The sequence below is a fragment of the Saccostrea cucullata genome, unplaced genomic scaffold (assembly GCF_032062105.1).
Source record: "Saccostrea cucullata isolate Sc308-1 unplaced genomic scaffold, CSIRO_AGI_Scuc_v1 ctg1055, whole genome shotgun sequence".
NCBI lineage: Eukaryota > Metazoa > Mollusca > Bivalvia > Ostreida > Ostreidae > Saccostrea > Saccostrea cuccullata.
The window spans coordinates 149322-165688 of record NW_026929665.1 but is presented as its reverse complement, the minus strand read 5'-3'; the positions used below and the strand labels follow the sequence as shown (position 1 = coordinate 165688).

The following is a 16367-nucleotide window of genomic DNA, read 5'->3' as shown; positions in this document are numbered from 1 at the left end:
ATTATTTTAAACACTTTTCATACATTTTATTTCCTCTATTTCTTATAACAAAAAATAATTAAAACGTAAAAGTCTATCATTTATCGAGCACGCGTATTTCGTTTTAGCGGAGTGATATATCAGTTTTCATTTGAAATTTATTATTTTTGACTTCTCATTGGTCAAATAACCACAACATCGCCATTGTTGTTCCTTATATGGATAACGCTAGAAGTTTAAATTTCATATAGTTCCGGCGGCGAATTCGGAAAGAGAGTAAGTGTGAAGCATATTTATATTATTTTTGAAATATGATAAGTAAAAGTATATCCAGTATTTTTAACTATCAGAAGTTGCATTTGAATCATATTTATTTTCTTTATAATATAGCTTTTATTTGATATCAGAAACAGGTGTTTGTAAATCCACATCTCGAATGTAAACAAAATGAAATGAAGGATGGTGGGGAAGAGATAGGCCATCAAACATGTCATAGGGACATGTTGTGCATTTCTAGATCTATGTTTGCTAAAGCTCCAATCTCAATTTTTCATAGGCCCTAATTGTAAAAAAAAAGTGCATAGATAGACATGAGCAACTGTGAACATATGCACTGATGTAATGTAATAATGAATGTTTATAGGCCTAGAACTAGAATTATTTTGAAATGTTTAATGCTGCACACGTGTAAAAATGATGTACTATTTTAAAAAAAAAGGGGGGGTGATATGAATGATATATAGAGGATATTCAATGTTTTGTCGTTGAATATGGAAATGAATTTATTTCACGAGTGGGACAGAATTTTTTGATATTTTCACGAGTGCGAAGCACATGTGAAAATATTAAAAAAAGGCATAACTCATGAGTGAAATAAATTTCATTTTCAATGACAACACATTGAATTTTCTGTTTATTACCATTTTCTTTGATTTTCCCTTTGCACACATTTTTTTTTGTAATGCAGACTTTTAGGCTACAACTCGTCATAGTTAATCAGTTGAGACATCATTGCTGAGTGAGAAACATTGTAAACATGAATTTCAGCAACATATTTGGGGGAATGTTCGCTGTCTTTATCTCTGTCAAAATTGTCTATTAACTCGTTCTTTGTCTTATAACAAGCCAAGGAATATTTCTTACAACACTCTTTGTTATCGGGAGGAAAAGTCGTGAGTTTTCCCACACTTCTGATATTTGTCACAATTTGAAAGGATATCATTTTGATATCCTGTCACACTGTGACAGAACATCATTTTTATTCAATGAATAAATTACAGTATTACACTGGTAAAAATGTAATAAAATTTTACCTACATGATCTATTAGACGAATATTTATTAAAAAAAAAAAAAAAAAATCTAGTTAAGTTTATTTCATCCTTCTGAGCTTTTAAACAATTGTTTATGTTGTCATTATATTTTAACGGTAAGTGTAACCATGCCAGGTGTGTCCAGCAGAACCCCACGGAGGAGAGGTCCCCCCAAAACCCCAGAAAAATCAGCAGGGTAACTTAGATCTATTCATGATTTGGAGAGATTATTTGCATATATATAAAACATGTACATAAAGTACAGTGTATATTGTCTTTTAAATGAACCTTCGAATGGACAAATTTCAAACATTTTAAAAGAGAATGATTTATTATAAATACATAATACACATAATGCTATTTCTTCACAACAGGATGTCCACTACCCAGTTTTACAGTCCTAAAACTCCTGGCTGGGTGTCGGGAAGTCAGATGAAATTTGAGTTAGAAGAATCTCCGCTAAACAATGTTCGCAAAGGAAGGTGAGAATAAACTAACATGAACTTGTTCTAAATTTGCCCTGAAGGAAAAAAAAATTGTTGTAAAGTTATTATCTTAGTCTAAAAGGTGTGAGTTTTTCCTCTGTGGTTTTTTGTTATAAAGTAATACATGTAATTACAATACTTGTATAAAAATAAAGGAGGGCCTTTGTGGATAAGATTTTATCAGTATGTCAAGAGTTATAAAGTTATGTACAAGAGATTAAAAGGAAAAAGCAGAATTCAAGCAAGAGAAAATAAAAGCAGTTCGAAATAAAAAAAAAAGACATTGTTTTATTCAAAGAAAAAAAAAGAAAAGAAAAAGCACTTGCCGATTGAAAACATTCCATTGTTCAATACATATAAGATTAATTTAAAATCAATTATTCATTTTTGGCACTGATAGGATATTCATGTTCCATGTTATTTAGTTGGATATGGAATTTATTTCATGAGTAGGACAGGATTTTGGATATTTCTATGAGTGTAAAGCACAAGTAAAAAGATGAGAGGAAAAAAATCCTGTATCACAAATGAAAACTTGATGTTCACACCTCTGCCCATGAGGTTTTCAAGATCTATTAAAAGTGAAAATATTTCTCTTAACCTAAACATAAAAACAAAAATGATACACAGAGTTAGTTTTCATGCAAATACAGAGTCTACCTTGTATAAATATAATTTTCACCTATTTATTTGTATAAGATCTGATTTATGTATATCTATGGCAAAAACAGTTATTTTCACTGAACAAAAACTGTGTTTATTCCCCATTTACACTGTACATGCTGTAACAGTATTTGAAATTCATATAGTTTGTTATATCATTATAAACTCTAATGAATTCCGTAAAACATCCAGCTGCCCGAAATGTTTTTAAAAATCTTTCCATAGTGTATGCTATACACTCTGGAAAAATAAAATTTGTCGTAGAAGCAGTTGCAAAGGACTGAACATTTTATGATTTTTTATTCAATCTATATATATTTTTGCAGGAAATCAGTCATTCCAACAGGAACAGCAACGCAGAAAACCACCAACTCCAGGAGACACACCATGTTCAAACTCCCTGAGCCCATTAGGTCCTCTCCCATAGGTACCAGATCCAGACGGTCCTCCATATTCAACGTCCATAGCAGAAAAGGAGGGATAAGGCTAACCATTGCAGTGACCCCTCAGGAGAAACCAAAGAAAGGCCCAGGAAAAGTGGTATCCCCACCCGGAGTAAAGACGCGCACCAGGCGGTCATCTGTTTATCAGAAAGGTAAAACTCTACAGGAAGCTTGTTCTCAGGTCCAGAAGACGGTAGCTAGCGGTCAAACCAGGAAAATGACAGGAACCAAGGAAAAAGAAGAAACTGCAGAGACAAAGAAGCCAGTGTCAACTCGCAGGTCTGTATGTCCAAAATCACCCGAAAGGTCTTCTTCTAGAACTTCTCTACATGGAAAAGTTTCATCTCCACAATCGAATGAGGCAGCAAGTAAAAGAAAATCTGTCCAACCAAACACATCAAAATCTGAAGAAAAGGACTCAAACACGCCAGTGCAAAAGAAGCTGAGGAAAACACCAAGACGATCTGTTGCCAAATCCAAAGAAGAGCCCAAAGTTGTTCTTGAGAATGTGGAAGCTGTATTCAAGACTCCTGCTAGACCAGTATACAGTGCCTCAGAGGATACACAACCTGTCTCCACAAGAAAACAGAGGGGAAGTGTCAAAAAGACCCCAGTGAGTCAAGCTTCAAAGTCTATGGAGGATGTTAAACCTGGCTCACCAAAGATTACACCTAGAAGTATAAAGAAGACGCCAGCCCAGTCTGCCTCTAAACAACTCAGGTCTGCATCGAAGAGGAAGAGCAGAACTCCAGCCTTATCAAGAAGCACCAGGAAGAGAAATGTTGAGCAATCAGACGATGACAGTGAAGTAAATGATACAGACTCAAAGAAGAAATCCAAAGTGACATTGACACCAGAACTGAAAGAGGACAAAAAGACTCCAAAAAGTCCAAAATTGACAGTAAAACGGAAAATGGATCTTTCCACAGAGACCCCTCAGGTTAAGAAGGTCAGGCTGACTGAGGCAGTGTCAGCAACCTCTTCTGGAAAGTCCGCAAAGTCTGCACGGAAAACTCCAGCTAAGTCAAAAAGTAGTGTCGACGGTAAACGTGGAGATACTTCCCTTGATGAGTCCATGGAATTTAAAACACCCATGAAGACTCCAAGATTAGCAAGGTCTGCCAAGAAAACAACTAAAATGTCAGCAGATATGACACCTCAGGTTAAACTGACAAAGATCTCACTACCGAATGAAGATTCCAATAAAGAGAAAGAATCCAAAATTGAAACTCAAGAAAACCAAGATGGAAATTCTCAAAAAACTGTACAGGTTGTCTCCCCTGAGATGAGCTCTCCTTTGCCTCATAGTGGAAAATTGGCAGAAAGAAAAGGTACCCCAGCGAGAGTACAGCCTGATGCTGTAAACAGGGAGGTGCTGCTGAAAGGGAAGAACAAAAAGGAGAGCAAAATCAAGAAACTGAAAACTAAAGAAAAAACTAACTCAACAGTGACATTGAATGGCAGTCTGAACACCTCTGCTCACACCAGCATGGGTGCAAAATGCACCATCTTGTAATTGGAATCTCATGTTATACATGATTATCAATAGAGTTTTAATATCTCAAATTTGCTTGTATCTCTAGTGTATCGGTATGTAAAAGTACATGTATTGGAATTCATTCTCTGGTAGTAAGCAATGAAAATAAATCTGTTGAAATTCTCTCTAGGATAGGATAATGTATCATATGATAGATATTCCAATCCGTAATTAAATTTTCCTGTCTCATCTAATCAGCTTTTGAAGATGGATGAGATTTTGTGTTATTTTATTTTCAACTTGAAAGCAAATACAAGTGTGTTAAATTGATTTTGATATGTGTCAGATATGTTTTGTAACTTTTGACGGATGCTCTTGTATATACAAAAGTTGTTTCTCTATATACTCAGGTTTTATGTTAGTTCAGTAGCCATATTTAGTGCACATATGACTTTGTAAAGACTGTATATTTGATTTGTAAAATAATTGTACATAGAACTGTATAAAAAAAGTTTTAGTTAATATAAAATAGATTTTAAGATAGTATATACATGTATTATAATTTTTAGGTTTAGATTTTAATAGTTAATTTTGGTGCAATTTTTAAAAGACATCTTCTACTTTTATTTTATGTATGTTTCTGGTTTTAATTTTCATCTTTTACAACTGTCATAAAGTACAAATATCAAGATTTTTTCTTCCTGTTAAAAAGAAAAAAGAAGTGTGACAATCATTTTTGTATTAATCCTATTTAATGTAACTGTCCTTTCCCTTTTCATCATTATCATTAATTATATTCATTTTGGACTGAGTTGGTGAATGTAACTTCATAAAATCATTTTCATTATTATGTTGGTTTTGTCATCTTACATTATAAGTTATTTTTTTTTAAAAGTTCATTGAAAAAGTTTTGTGTTCTGTTTTCTTTGAAAAATTGTAAAATAATAGTGAAAGCTTTCCAAGAAATAGACCAAAATTTGAAATATTGTTTTAATTGCCTCTCTTCTCGATTCTCTCCTATAAAAATATTTAATTACTCTCTCAAGCCATTATTAAAACCAACAAAAAACCCCATAGAATTTTAAAAATACTGACTTTAATGAAAAGCCTGAAACATCATATCATGTGTGAGTGGCCTGTCCTTGTTTTGGGTTGATTGTGCTCGGAGCATGCTCTGGATTAATGAATAAGTTGGGAAACTTCGTTAGTACATGATATCAGGATATTACTGTCATAAATAAGATGATGGAAAAATTTGAAAACTAGATTGTCATTATACACTTTAAATATTAGTTGGCCTTTGTCGTCAAAAGTCGGAACAACATCCAAATATGAAACAAAATGGCAGCCTACGGCATCTTTTAGTTCTAATTCAAGGGATATATATAAAATACATGGTTACTGTCTTGAGATATAAGTGATATTTGGGCGAGGGTAAGAAAGCGTGATAGAGGGCGAGGCTTGCCAAGCCCTCTTACGTTTTCGACCCGAGCCCAAATATCGCTTATATTTCAAGACAGTTATCATGTATTTTGTTTATCCTGCAACAAAATTTTACATTTGAGCGTCCAAAACAAGCTAATTCCGACAGATTTAGGCACATCTCTGCAGTTGAAACTATGGCGCCATGGCGTAAACATTGCAGTATACGTGACGTCACAATTCTTTTAGAACGTCGGAATATATGCACGAGGCTTTATTAGGGCAGTGATCGGATAAAGCTTTGGTTTATTAGGTTACCTTTATTAGGTTACCTTTATTAGGTCAATGCAAGGGGTAGTTGCAGGATAAATCACTATAACTATTGTTTGATTATTAATTGTGGATATATCTGAATGTCAAGTTGAATGCCATGGCAAGTGCTTTCTTGTCTGTAGAAGTTTTGAAATAATTTGTTTGATAGGAATACAAAAACAGGATGGTCAATAAAGGAGCAGAATTAGTACCCATTGGAATTCCTACAGTTTGTTGGAAGAGACTATACATATAGATGTCAGTGAGAAATTCCAATATCTTTTTTAATATCACATTCAGAGTACTTACAGAATTGAATGAATTTTTTTTTTGAAAAAAGTTATTATTTTGTTGATGACCGAGCAGAATATTGCTCGAGTTTTGTTTTTTGTGTAGAAGCTGCTGACTGCTTTACATGTATCAGAAAGCCTAGTTTTTAAAATGTCTAAATTCTGAACTTTGGATTCGGATAAGCTGAGTACATATTGTATATAAAAATTATCTTTTTGGGTGGAGAATATAAGTGTTTGCTTATGAGCATGATTTTTTTAGTGGAAAATATAATTCTTGCAAAAGAGATATACTACAATTAAAGAACAATATGCCCAATCACGAAACTTAATTTTGGCAAAGGGGGGGGGGGGGGGGGGTAACGTACGTATTGTTTCATAGAAAAGCTTCCAATCAACTCAAGATGGGTCCAGGTCATCTTGGGGAGTCCAACAAATTTAAAGTGATTCTTGGAATAATATAGGCCTACCTTTTAAATGTACTGAACCACGTTGCACTGACCTCACTTCCCCCTGTGAAATGCTATTTCAGCCTTACTTTTGCAGGAAGGGGGTTAAACATCATCCCATTTCGAAGATTTTTAAAATCTGTTAACATTCATTCAATCAGTTACGTTACATATCAGTGGCGGATCCAGAAAATTTTGAAAGGGGGGGGGGGCGACCAGTTTGAGATCAGAGTAGGGGCCCACGACCACGCCAAAAAAAAACGTTGATTTATCAACTACTATGTATTTGTTTGACTCAAAGGGAGGGCCCGGGCCCCCTGCCCCCTCTAAATCCGCCAGTGCATATGCATAACTTCCAATAATTTGGAGGGAGGGGATGATGTATGGCATACGTATATATTCATTTCATTTTATTTGAAACATGAATTCAAGCAATAAGGACCAAAGAATTTTACCATTATATATTAAATTAAAGATTGAATAGTTGAATAATTTATGGTAATGAGCTTATAAATGCCGTTTGCGCAAACATTCAACTTAATTCCTGAAGGTCCTCTAAACAAACACTTTAGTTAACATGGTGAACGAAACCAATTATTACAATTTTCATATTTTTATACTATCAAAATTTGAAGTATACATGTAAATGATGCTACTTTCCTGTAATCTAAAAAAATGAAGCAACCGGGGGAGGGGGCTCCCAAAAACTTGTTTCCAAAATAATATTTTCAAGTTTACTATTGAAAAAATGTTCTTTGAAAGGCTGCCCCCCCCCCCCCCATAACCCCCACAGTAAAGTCAAGACAAGGTATATAATTATAGTTTAGCTGGTATTGTATGAATAAAATTTCGTAGTGAAAGAAATTGAACCCACCCTACCCCCAAAATAGAATTATTTATTTTGATTTATTTATATTACATGTATTTTTTTTTTTTTTGCTTGATAATTTTTTTTTCATGCAAGTCATTTTTTTCTCTCTCCCCTCCGCACTTTCAAAACTTTATAAACGATGAGCTACGTCACTGTAAAAACTGATTATACCCAAACAGAACCAAGTTCAAGTTCCAAAAATTATTTCAATAAAATAAAAAGATTATAAATCCAATCATTCATGAATTTTTCAATGGATTCACACGTGTACACATGCCCCAAAAGAAATAGATTAGATAATGTCATAGTGCAGTTTATCTCTACCTGTGGTGTATAGCAACCCAAAACTTTCAAAAAGTGAATAGCGACCCAGGATTTAAAGTTAACAAATGCAGAGTGCTATCTTAGTTAAATCTGCATCGAGTTTGAGACAGATCTAGGGTGTTCCATATAGTTACCTAGAACAACGGAAAAATCTACAAGCCTATTTTCTCTCAGTTACCAAATGTTGGGTGCTGGAGGTTACCACAGTATTATAAAGTGCAATTTGTTGTAATGGATCTAATGTATAATAATATGATTCTGAAAACCGTTTCATGGATCGAATATGCTCGGATTTTAAACTTGAGTCATTTATGAAGAAGAATTTTTTATTACGTCGAACTCGAAGTGCAATAAATACAAATTATGGAGATGCAGTCACATGATCGAAAAATGGCGCCCTCCGGTGGTTCGAAGGAACATCCCGTAAAATCGGAAAGTAAACAGTCGATTGTCTCCAAACCAGACGAGCAATACGTTGTATATGCACGAAGATGGTTCATTCTTTTAGTTATTGTCATTTTGAATTTATCAAATGCTATGGTAAGTGGTGTTTTTGTAAAGGAATGTTTTGTCTAGGTAACCGAACTCATTCTTCGACAACGAGAGTTTGTTATCAAATCAGGACTTTAAGCACGTTGAGGGGTGACAGAAGTCAATCAGACCAGACTATACATTTGTCTTGTAGCTACCAGTATATCTTTGTTTACACAATATGTAAATCAGAAAGCTGAGATGTAGTGTTTACAATTTATCAGGTCCAGAGAAATCACTACATTTAGCTATGTAGCCTGAATTATATAATCAGGGCATTAAGCATGGGGTAGCCATCTTTAGTTATTTTGTTGTAAGTTTTTGCAACATTGCTTTTTCAAATTAAATAAAAATTCACAAATATGTTTTTAGTACAATCAGGGACCTATCTACTAACGGGATAGGCAACTCCTTCATCGCCATGTTTATCTACCCAAAACATCACGCACAACACTACAAGTTTTTCAATTTACGTTTATTCCCAGTAAACAGGATGTTTTCTGATTATTATCATTTATTCCTTTTATGTATTGGAATTGATTTATTAATAAATTTTAAAGCATAATAAAAGTATAATTTAAATAATATGTTGACGGTGCGACCGTTAGAGCGAGCGCAAACTCTTCTGTTACATTTGGAGCGTCTAGACTCTGACGTCACATGACGTCGTATGTAAGTTACAAATACGAAGAAAAAACTGAACAGTGCTGAAAGTTAATGAAAAAGTTACGTTTACTAATTTATCTTCTATATGTATCCATTTAATCAAGGTGAGTAAACTTTTTGTTGAACATTTGCCGTCATTCTCGCGAGAACGCAACTTTACTAAGTGATGCATTGTGGGTCAAAATTACTGCGGCAAAAAATTCTAAAGAATGAATGTGCAATAGTCCGAATTTTCTCTTTGCCCAGGCGTTGTCGTTAGAGCTCGCAGTTACGAGCGTTGCTTTGTGACGCTCGCTGCGCTCGCTATAAAGAAAACAAACACCGAAATCGGCGATTTCTCGGAAATATGGCGGATCGGGGCATGTGCTGATTTTGCATAAAACAAAATTACTACTAAGATAAGGGTTATAATATGTGCTAAAAACAAATCTTGAATTATTTTTTGACAGATAATTAAAGGTTTTGATCTAAAATATGCGATAGCATTGGAGATATAATTAATTAAAGTTGACTTACGAAATCTCACGACTTACGAGATATCGCGAGACTCGCGGTAGTTGCCTATCCCGTTAGTATGTAGGTCCCTGGTACAATCTAGAGAGAGCTGTTATATATTTAGTATTCACTGTACGAGTTTCTATAGTTGTACTGTGGCAAGAATAACTTAAAAAAAAACTTACCCTAAGTAAATAAAAAAATTGATACCAAAAAAGTAACATGGAAGTATTAATTTTGTGATTGTTGGCAGTAATATTGAATTTGGTGCACTTTATTGTAGACATGGATTACATTTTCCCCAATAGCTGACCTCACCAGTACATATTATGATGTGAATGCATTCAAAGTAAATATACTATCCCTCATCTTCATGGTGGCATCTGTCCCTTTTGGTTTCACTGCCTCCTGGGTTCTAGACACTTATGGACTGCGTACCAGTGTAAGTGTTACTGACAAAGTCACTTTTACTATGTGTAAAATGAATCACCTTGTTTGTGTTTTTTTCACATGCCTGCATTGGTTTAAAGTGGGTTAGAAATGGTGTATACCATGTAACTATATGTTTTTTTCACATGCATGCATGTGTATAATGTTGATAAGAAATTAAATAGTACCTGACTAACATTTTAGAAATGGAATGGCAATGGATTTGTTGGAAAAAAAAATAGTGATAAGAATTGAATTGAATCAGTGATGCTCAGTTATATATTAATTTTAATGAACAGATACTATTGTCAGCCTGGTTGAATGGCATTGGAAATCTTTTGAGAAATGTGAGTACATTTGGAGGTATACCAGGTGACCTAAGGTTTTGGATCCTGCTGGCGGGACAGACTTTAGCAGCCATTTCTCAACCTTTTGTGATGTTTGCACCAACCAAACTGGCGGCTATGTGGTTTATGGACTCTCAAAGAGCAACTGCAAACATGCTGGCCTCCATGGGTAATAAATTATTTTTATATTCATTGAATTCAGTCTTAATAATTACAGAGAGAAGTTTATCTGGTCAGAATCTAGTTCTCTGTTTTTTTTCAAGGTTAAAAACATATTGATCTTTGTGTGTTGTCTTCTTTGTTTTGCTTGATGTTGATGGTAAATATTGCATTGTATGATGCACTGGATCAGGGAAAGTTTGAGAAATATTTAAAAACAGATTCAAATAAGGATTTATCAATACAGTTACCGATATCTTTAAGAAAAAAGCTCTCAAATGTATTCAATCTTGAATATACCCAAAGAGGAATATTATACAAAGAGATACATGTACTTCAGATTGATCAAATTTCCTTATTTCAAACAGGGTGGGACTAAAAAAAAAGGATGATGTCTGAATGTTGGAAATACTGTAAACATACATGTTGTTTAAAGACTTAAGTGCACTGATTTATTACTTTTTTGACTTAGCTAACCCACTAGGAATATTAGCAGCTAACTTGATAGCACCTGCAATGGTCAATGGATGCAACTCCGAGGAACTTCCCAGAGCTGTGAGTAACACTGAATTAAAATTTACTTAAACTGATAGATAGCCAACTAAGAAAACCATTACTCTTCTGATTTTTGTTCACAATATTTCGTTAGCTCTGGGTAATATCCTCGCCAGCATTTTTGGTAGTTATCTTGGCTACTTTTGGAGTGTGTTCCTCCGTCCCTCCCACCCCTCCTACAGCCAGTGCAGAGGAGGATTCAGAACCATTTAAGGAGGGGCTCAAAAAGGTTTGTGAATTGATTTTTAAGGGCATTAATTCATCTATTTAAAAGTGTTTTTTTTTCAATAAGCATTAAAAAATTATCACACATCCACATATCAAAGTCTTTACAGTTTCTGCATGTACAAGTGTATATAGAGAAGATGTTCAACATAAGAATAGATTTACAAAAAGCAGACATCTTTTTCTTGGACAGATTGTGAAGAGCAGAAACTACTGGGTGTTGTGTCTTAGTTTTGGCACAGGATTAGCAGTATTCTCAGCGGTGACATCATTCCTGGACCAAGTCTTGTGTCCAAGAGGTTATTCTAATGTAAGACACAAGACTTATAAATTAGATATTTAGTACACTCTTTGCGGTATTATTTTCATGCCACTCTATTTTTTATTTTTACATATTTTTTGACAGAATGATTTAATAAAATGTAGACATTAAACTGTTATGAAATTCCTGATAGAGGCGTACCATATAACTTTCTCATGAAAATAAGGTATTGCGAAAATTTGATTATCCGCAGTACTGCCTTTACCTGTTATTACATGTACTTGATAATTAAGTGAAATTCAGAAAATGGAGAGAGACTTGCCTATAAAGCATAAAAATTTAATTTTTCAGGACTTTGCTGGATTGTGTGGAGCTCTGATGATTGTAGGTGGGGTAGTGGGGGCCATTGTTGCAGGGATATACGTCGACAAAACCAAACGATTTGAAGAAGTGGTCAAGGTGTCTTATGCAATAGCAGTAGTATTTGGAGTTGGATTTTTTGAGGTATTACATTTATCACAAATCTCGCTTGAAAGTATTACACTTCGGCCAAAATAGCGTTGCCTTGAGTGATGACAATTGAACAATTTGAATCATGAATTTCATTTTATAAAACAAGCGTTTTAATTGGTTGATTAGGACCCGACCACTCTCGTGCGGTATCCTTTGCCTGTATAAGAGCGTCCAACGGCCTAGCGAATAGCCATGTTTGATTGTCGGAAAGCATTGTTGACTTTCTGAAGAAAAAAACACAAAAAAGCAAACAAAATATAAATAATGCTTAGCATGTGATTTATTCCTTACGCAGACGTTACATGAATACATTGTATCATTCAATGGTGCACAGTATTTCTGCCGATTTCCTATTTACATTTTTACATTTTATAGGTGTTTGTTCTGTGCGACTTTTCAGTGCATTGAAAATATATTTTTCCTCCATGTTTTAGTCAAAAGTGAGCTATTTCATTGCAAATACAAGCAAATTTAAAACGGGGGTAATACTGGAAATCATGCGATTACCCAGCTGATAACAAACCACTTGTTATTCAGTGAATAAAAATATAAATGCATAGGTGGTAAAACACGAAAAACATTGGATTTATTCAAAAGTTTACTGTTTTATTGTCACGACTGTCAAAAATACCATATGTTTTAAATGCATGTGTGCTACTACATACCCATTTAACCGTCGTCATGGCAATAAACATGCGACCAGAAAAATCTAAATCCTTGTGCTTTTTTTCAGGCAGTGCAATTTTTACTGTCACTGCGAATATTATTCATTAAAGATAAGAAATATCACTTATATAAATAATATATAACAACATTTACCTGTTTTCTACAGCTGTCTACCTTTCTTGGAAACATTCCATATCTTTGGCTTTACCTTTGAGAAAGTGGTCGGGCCTATAAAAGAGCATCAGTCAGATTCTTTGTTGAATTTCACATTTGAAGATCAGTAAGATTCAATTGTATTTCAGTCAGATTCATCAGTGTCATCACTCAGTGCATTATAATATCGGTCAAAGTGTATACTTTCGAGCAAGATTTGCGATAAATTTAATATACAATAATATTGTTCATCCATGGCTAGGATTAAAAAAAATCAGAAAACATGAAAAGTTTTATTAGACTTTATTTACTGATATATGTGTATGTAAACAGGTTAAAAAGAATTCATGTCCAGTCCTTGATTCAGTCAGGTGTGTTCACCTAGCAGACCATAAAAAATATGAACAGTAATTTAAAAATCAACAAAAATCAATGTTAATACACTAGTTAGTTTGTTTAAACTTTACAGAAAAAGATCTTTTTTACTTGCTATTTTTCAGATGGCCAGATATAAAGATCAAGAAATACTTATAGCAGTGATGGTGACTGCATTTGGAACTTTTGCTTTTGCCATGTATCCAATATCTATGGAATTAGCAGTAGAAATTACCTACCCTGTTGCGGAAGCAACAAGCTCAGGTCTTTTAATTGTGTCAGGGTAAGTAGAGATTCTTTTCAATATTTTAGGCTCTTGAGATGAAAAAATGAGGAGACAATAAATTGAAATATTATTTCTATCCCACTTTAATAACTTTCAGACTATTATAAATATACATTAAGAGCCTGTGCATTTGAGCTGAGAAAATGAACTGTTTAAGATCAGATTAATATAAAATTTTGAGAAGATGAAAGCACTGGATTTGATTTGTCCCAGAACGTGAAATATATACAGCTATAAATGGATAACAATCATTTATTTTTGTGTAATTCTGTATTAGCTCATGAACCACAGATGACATGTTTACAATATTTATTCAGTGATTTAGGGATGAATGCTTCACCGACACGTGAAGTGATAAAGTTTTATCCTACGCAGCACAGTTAAGGTTACAAATGGAAATATCTGCGATTTTTTAACATAAAAAATACATACTTTATTAGGATGGGCGATTCTTTTTAGGACTTCACTGATATCAAAAAAATGTAATGTGGTTTAAATCTACATGTTGGGGAAATTTAGATTTTTTATTTAGACTTGTCACGTGATGTCGACGTCACATGATTTTTGCAATTATACTTGCAGTTTAGAGGTCATTTATAAATTCCAATATTGCAAGGGCATAACCAAATTAAAAATCTTAGTTTAATTTATAATCCTTTTCAACACTATATGTAGTTAGTGGAAAATGCTGCGAACCTATATAGATTCCCTTTTTAATTGCGCAAATTTAAGTTGTTGGACGGCAGGTTGAATATTTTGCTGGTCAACTACATTAAATATAGCTATAATTAATTTATTTGCAAGATTTCATGAGGTTCGCAGCACGTTTCAAATATCCTAATGCTTCTTGAGTTTATGTGTAAAAACTTGGCAAGATACATCGAGAGTATGCCCTTGCAATAAATCAATTTATTAGGGCCCTTCCATTACTTTTTCAACGAAACTGCATACAAACACACGACAGTATCACGTGTATGGAGAATGTACGGACAGTTTATAAATAAAATACTAAAATAGACATCGCGTCTAAATTAACGGCCTTTTATTTAATTGCAAATAATATTTTATTTAAGAACAAAAGACATTTTTCATTGTACAAAATGTGACTTGATCAGCCTCTCACTATGTACAAACTACGTCATTTTGACAAATGCATTGCGATCGATGCATCGTTTATATACTGTTGTGTGGGATTTAACAAACATCAAAACTGCATGTAATAGTAAGTTTGTATGTAGTTTACAGCTATCCAGCTGTTTGAAATAGCAAATAATTTCATTTTGTGGTATTTTGAAGACCTTATATTATGCGTGACGTCATAGTAAACATTTCCCGTATAAATTAGGCCCCGCCTCCTTACTGTAACCTTAACTGTGCTGCATATTGATGTGGCAATAGGTGCAGATTCTCAGGTTCACACCATTCTATCTTACTTAAAAATGTATTAAAAATGCATCAAGATGAAGATCATACCTGTATTACACGTGCTATACCTGTCCTCTAGACAAATCCAGGGGATCATTATTATTCTGGTGACCCAGTTACTGACCCAGCCTCTTTCTGATTCCCAGTTAGCTGACTCAGCATGTGCACAAGGTTAGATAACCATGTTTTCAGTCTTCTTATTTCTTGAATACATTATAGATTAATACATGTATGTACCACTTGCAGGCCCTATTTTTAAAACTGCGCCATAAACATCCTAGAAAATGCTACTACGGAAACATTATGTGATATACATGTACCAAAAATATGTTTTCAATTCCCATTGATAATTTTAATTAAATGATTAATATGAATAATAATACAGAAAAATACATTTATGATCATTCTATGACATTTGTTGACATTTGTTTGAATAATAATACAGAAAAATACATTTATGATCATTCTATGACATTTGTTTGTTTACATTCTCTTGAAATCAGGATCTGGTTGCAGTAGTAGTACATCAGATTCCTTCACACCTCAAGACTGGACAGGTAAGTCATAAAGGGAGGAGGGTGATAGAATTTTGTTAAATGAAATGATTTTTGCACAAGTTTTCTCATTTTTGTTTGTTTTGTTTTTCAGTTCCAGGACTTTTTATGAATGCCTTAACTGCGGTAGCTGCTTGTTCTGTGATTTTATTTATGAAGGGAGACTACAAAAGACTGAAGGCAGAAAAACAGTTAAATGCTCAGCGAGTCTTGAACCAGAGCTTAAGTAATGTAATAGATGTCACCCTGGACGTCCACACGGGGGAAAATGTGACATAAGTGTCCACTTGCTTTATAATTTCAAATTTTCAGGAGAAATAAATCAGGGATGATTTGGAATAGTGCTATGTGATGCATGATGAAACTGTGCAGTTACACCAAAAGATGTAGTTTTTGTGATCAGATTATTTTCTTTGAATCAAAGGAATATGTCATTTATAGAATTTTACCAATTCTTATATCTTTTGTAATGTTATCTAGATAATTTGTTTTTTTAGTTTGAGATGTACATGTGCATGTGTATAGTACCAATTTAAATTTTGAGACCTTTTTTCGAAAAACAAATGCTGATTTACTCAACGTATATAAAAGGCTACATGTGTTGGGGAGGGGGGTGAATGTTAACTGATACTTGAAAAAAAGTAGGTTTCTGTACACAGTGTAGACAAGGTCTATGCGGTAGACATGTTCGAGAGTAAA

General features: G+C 33.9%; 2 protein-coding genes across 2 annotated transcripts; both read left to right on the top strand.

Moving 5' to 3' along the window:
* The first annotated feature begins 219 nt into the window (after positions 1–219).
* LOC134281671 (triadin-like) lies at positions 220–4997 on the top strand. Its single transcript, XM_062764105.1, has 4 exons — positions 220–261; positions 1413–1487; positions 1666–1773; positions 2766–4997. The coding sequence occupies exons 2-4, from the start codon at positions 1420–1422 to the stop codon at positions 4396–4398; spliced, it is 1809 nt and encodes a 602-aa protein (XP_062620089.1). The 5' UTR covers positions 220–261; positions 1413–1419; the 3' UTR covers positions 4399–4997.
* A 3179-nt stretch (positions 4998–8176) lies between these two features.
* LOC134281670 (solute carrier family 49 member A3-like) lies at positions 8177–16367 on the top strand. The gene is made up of 11 exons (XM_062764104.1): positions 8177–8567; positions 10003–10161; positions 10448–10664; positions 11127–11209; positions 11304–11438; positions 11628–11744; positions 12048–12200; positions 13529–13686; positions 15194–15285; positions 15618–15671; positions 15763–16367. Exons 1-11 carry the CDS (start codon positions 8391–8393, stop codon positions 15945–15947), a joined length of 1530 nt encoding a protein of 509 aa, XP_062620088.1. The 5' UTR covers positions 8177–8390; the 3' UTR covers positions 15948–16367.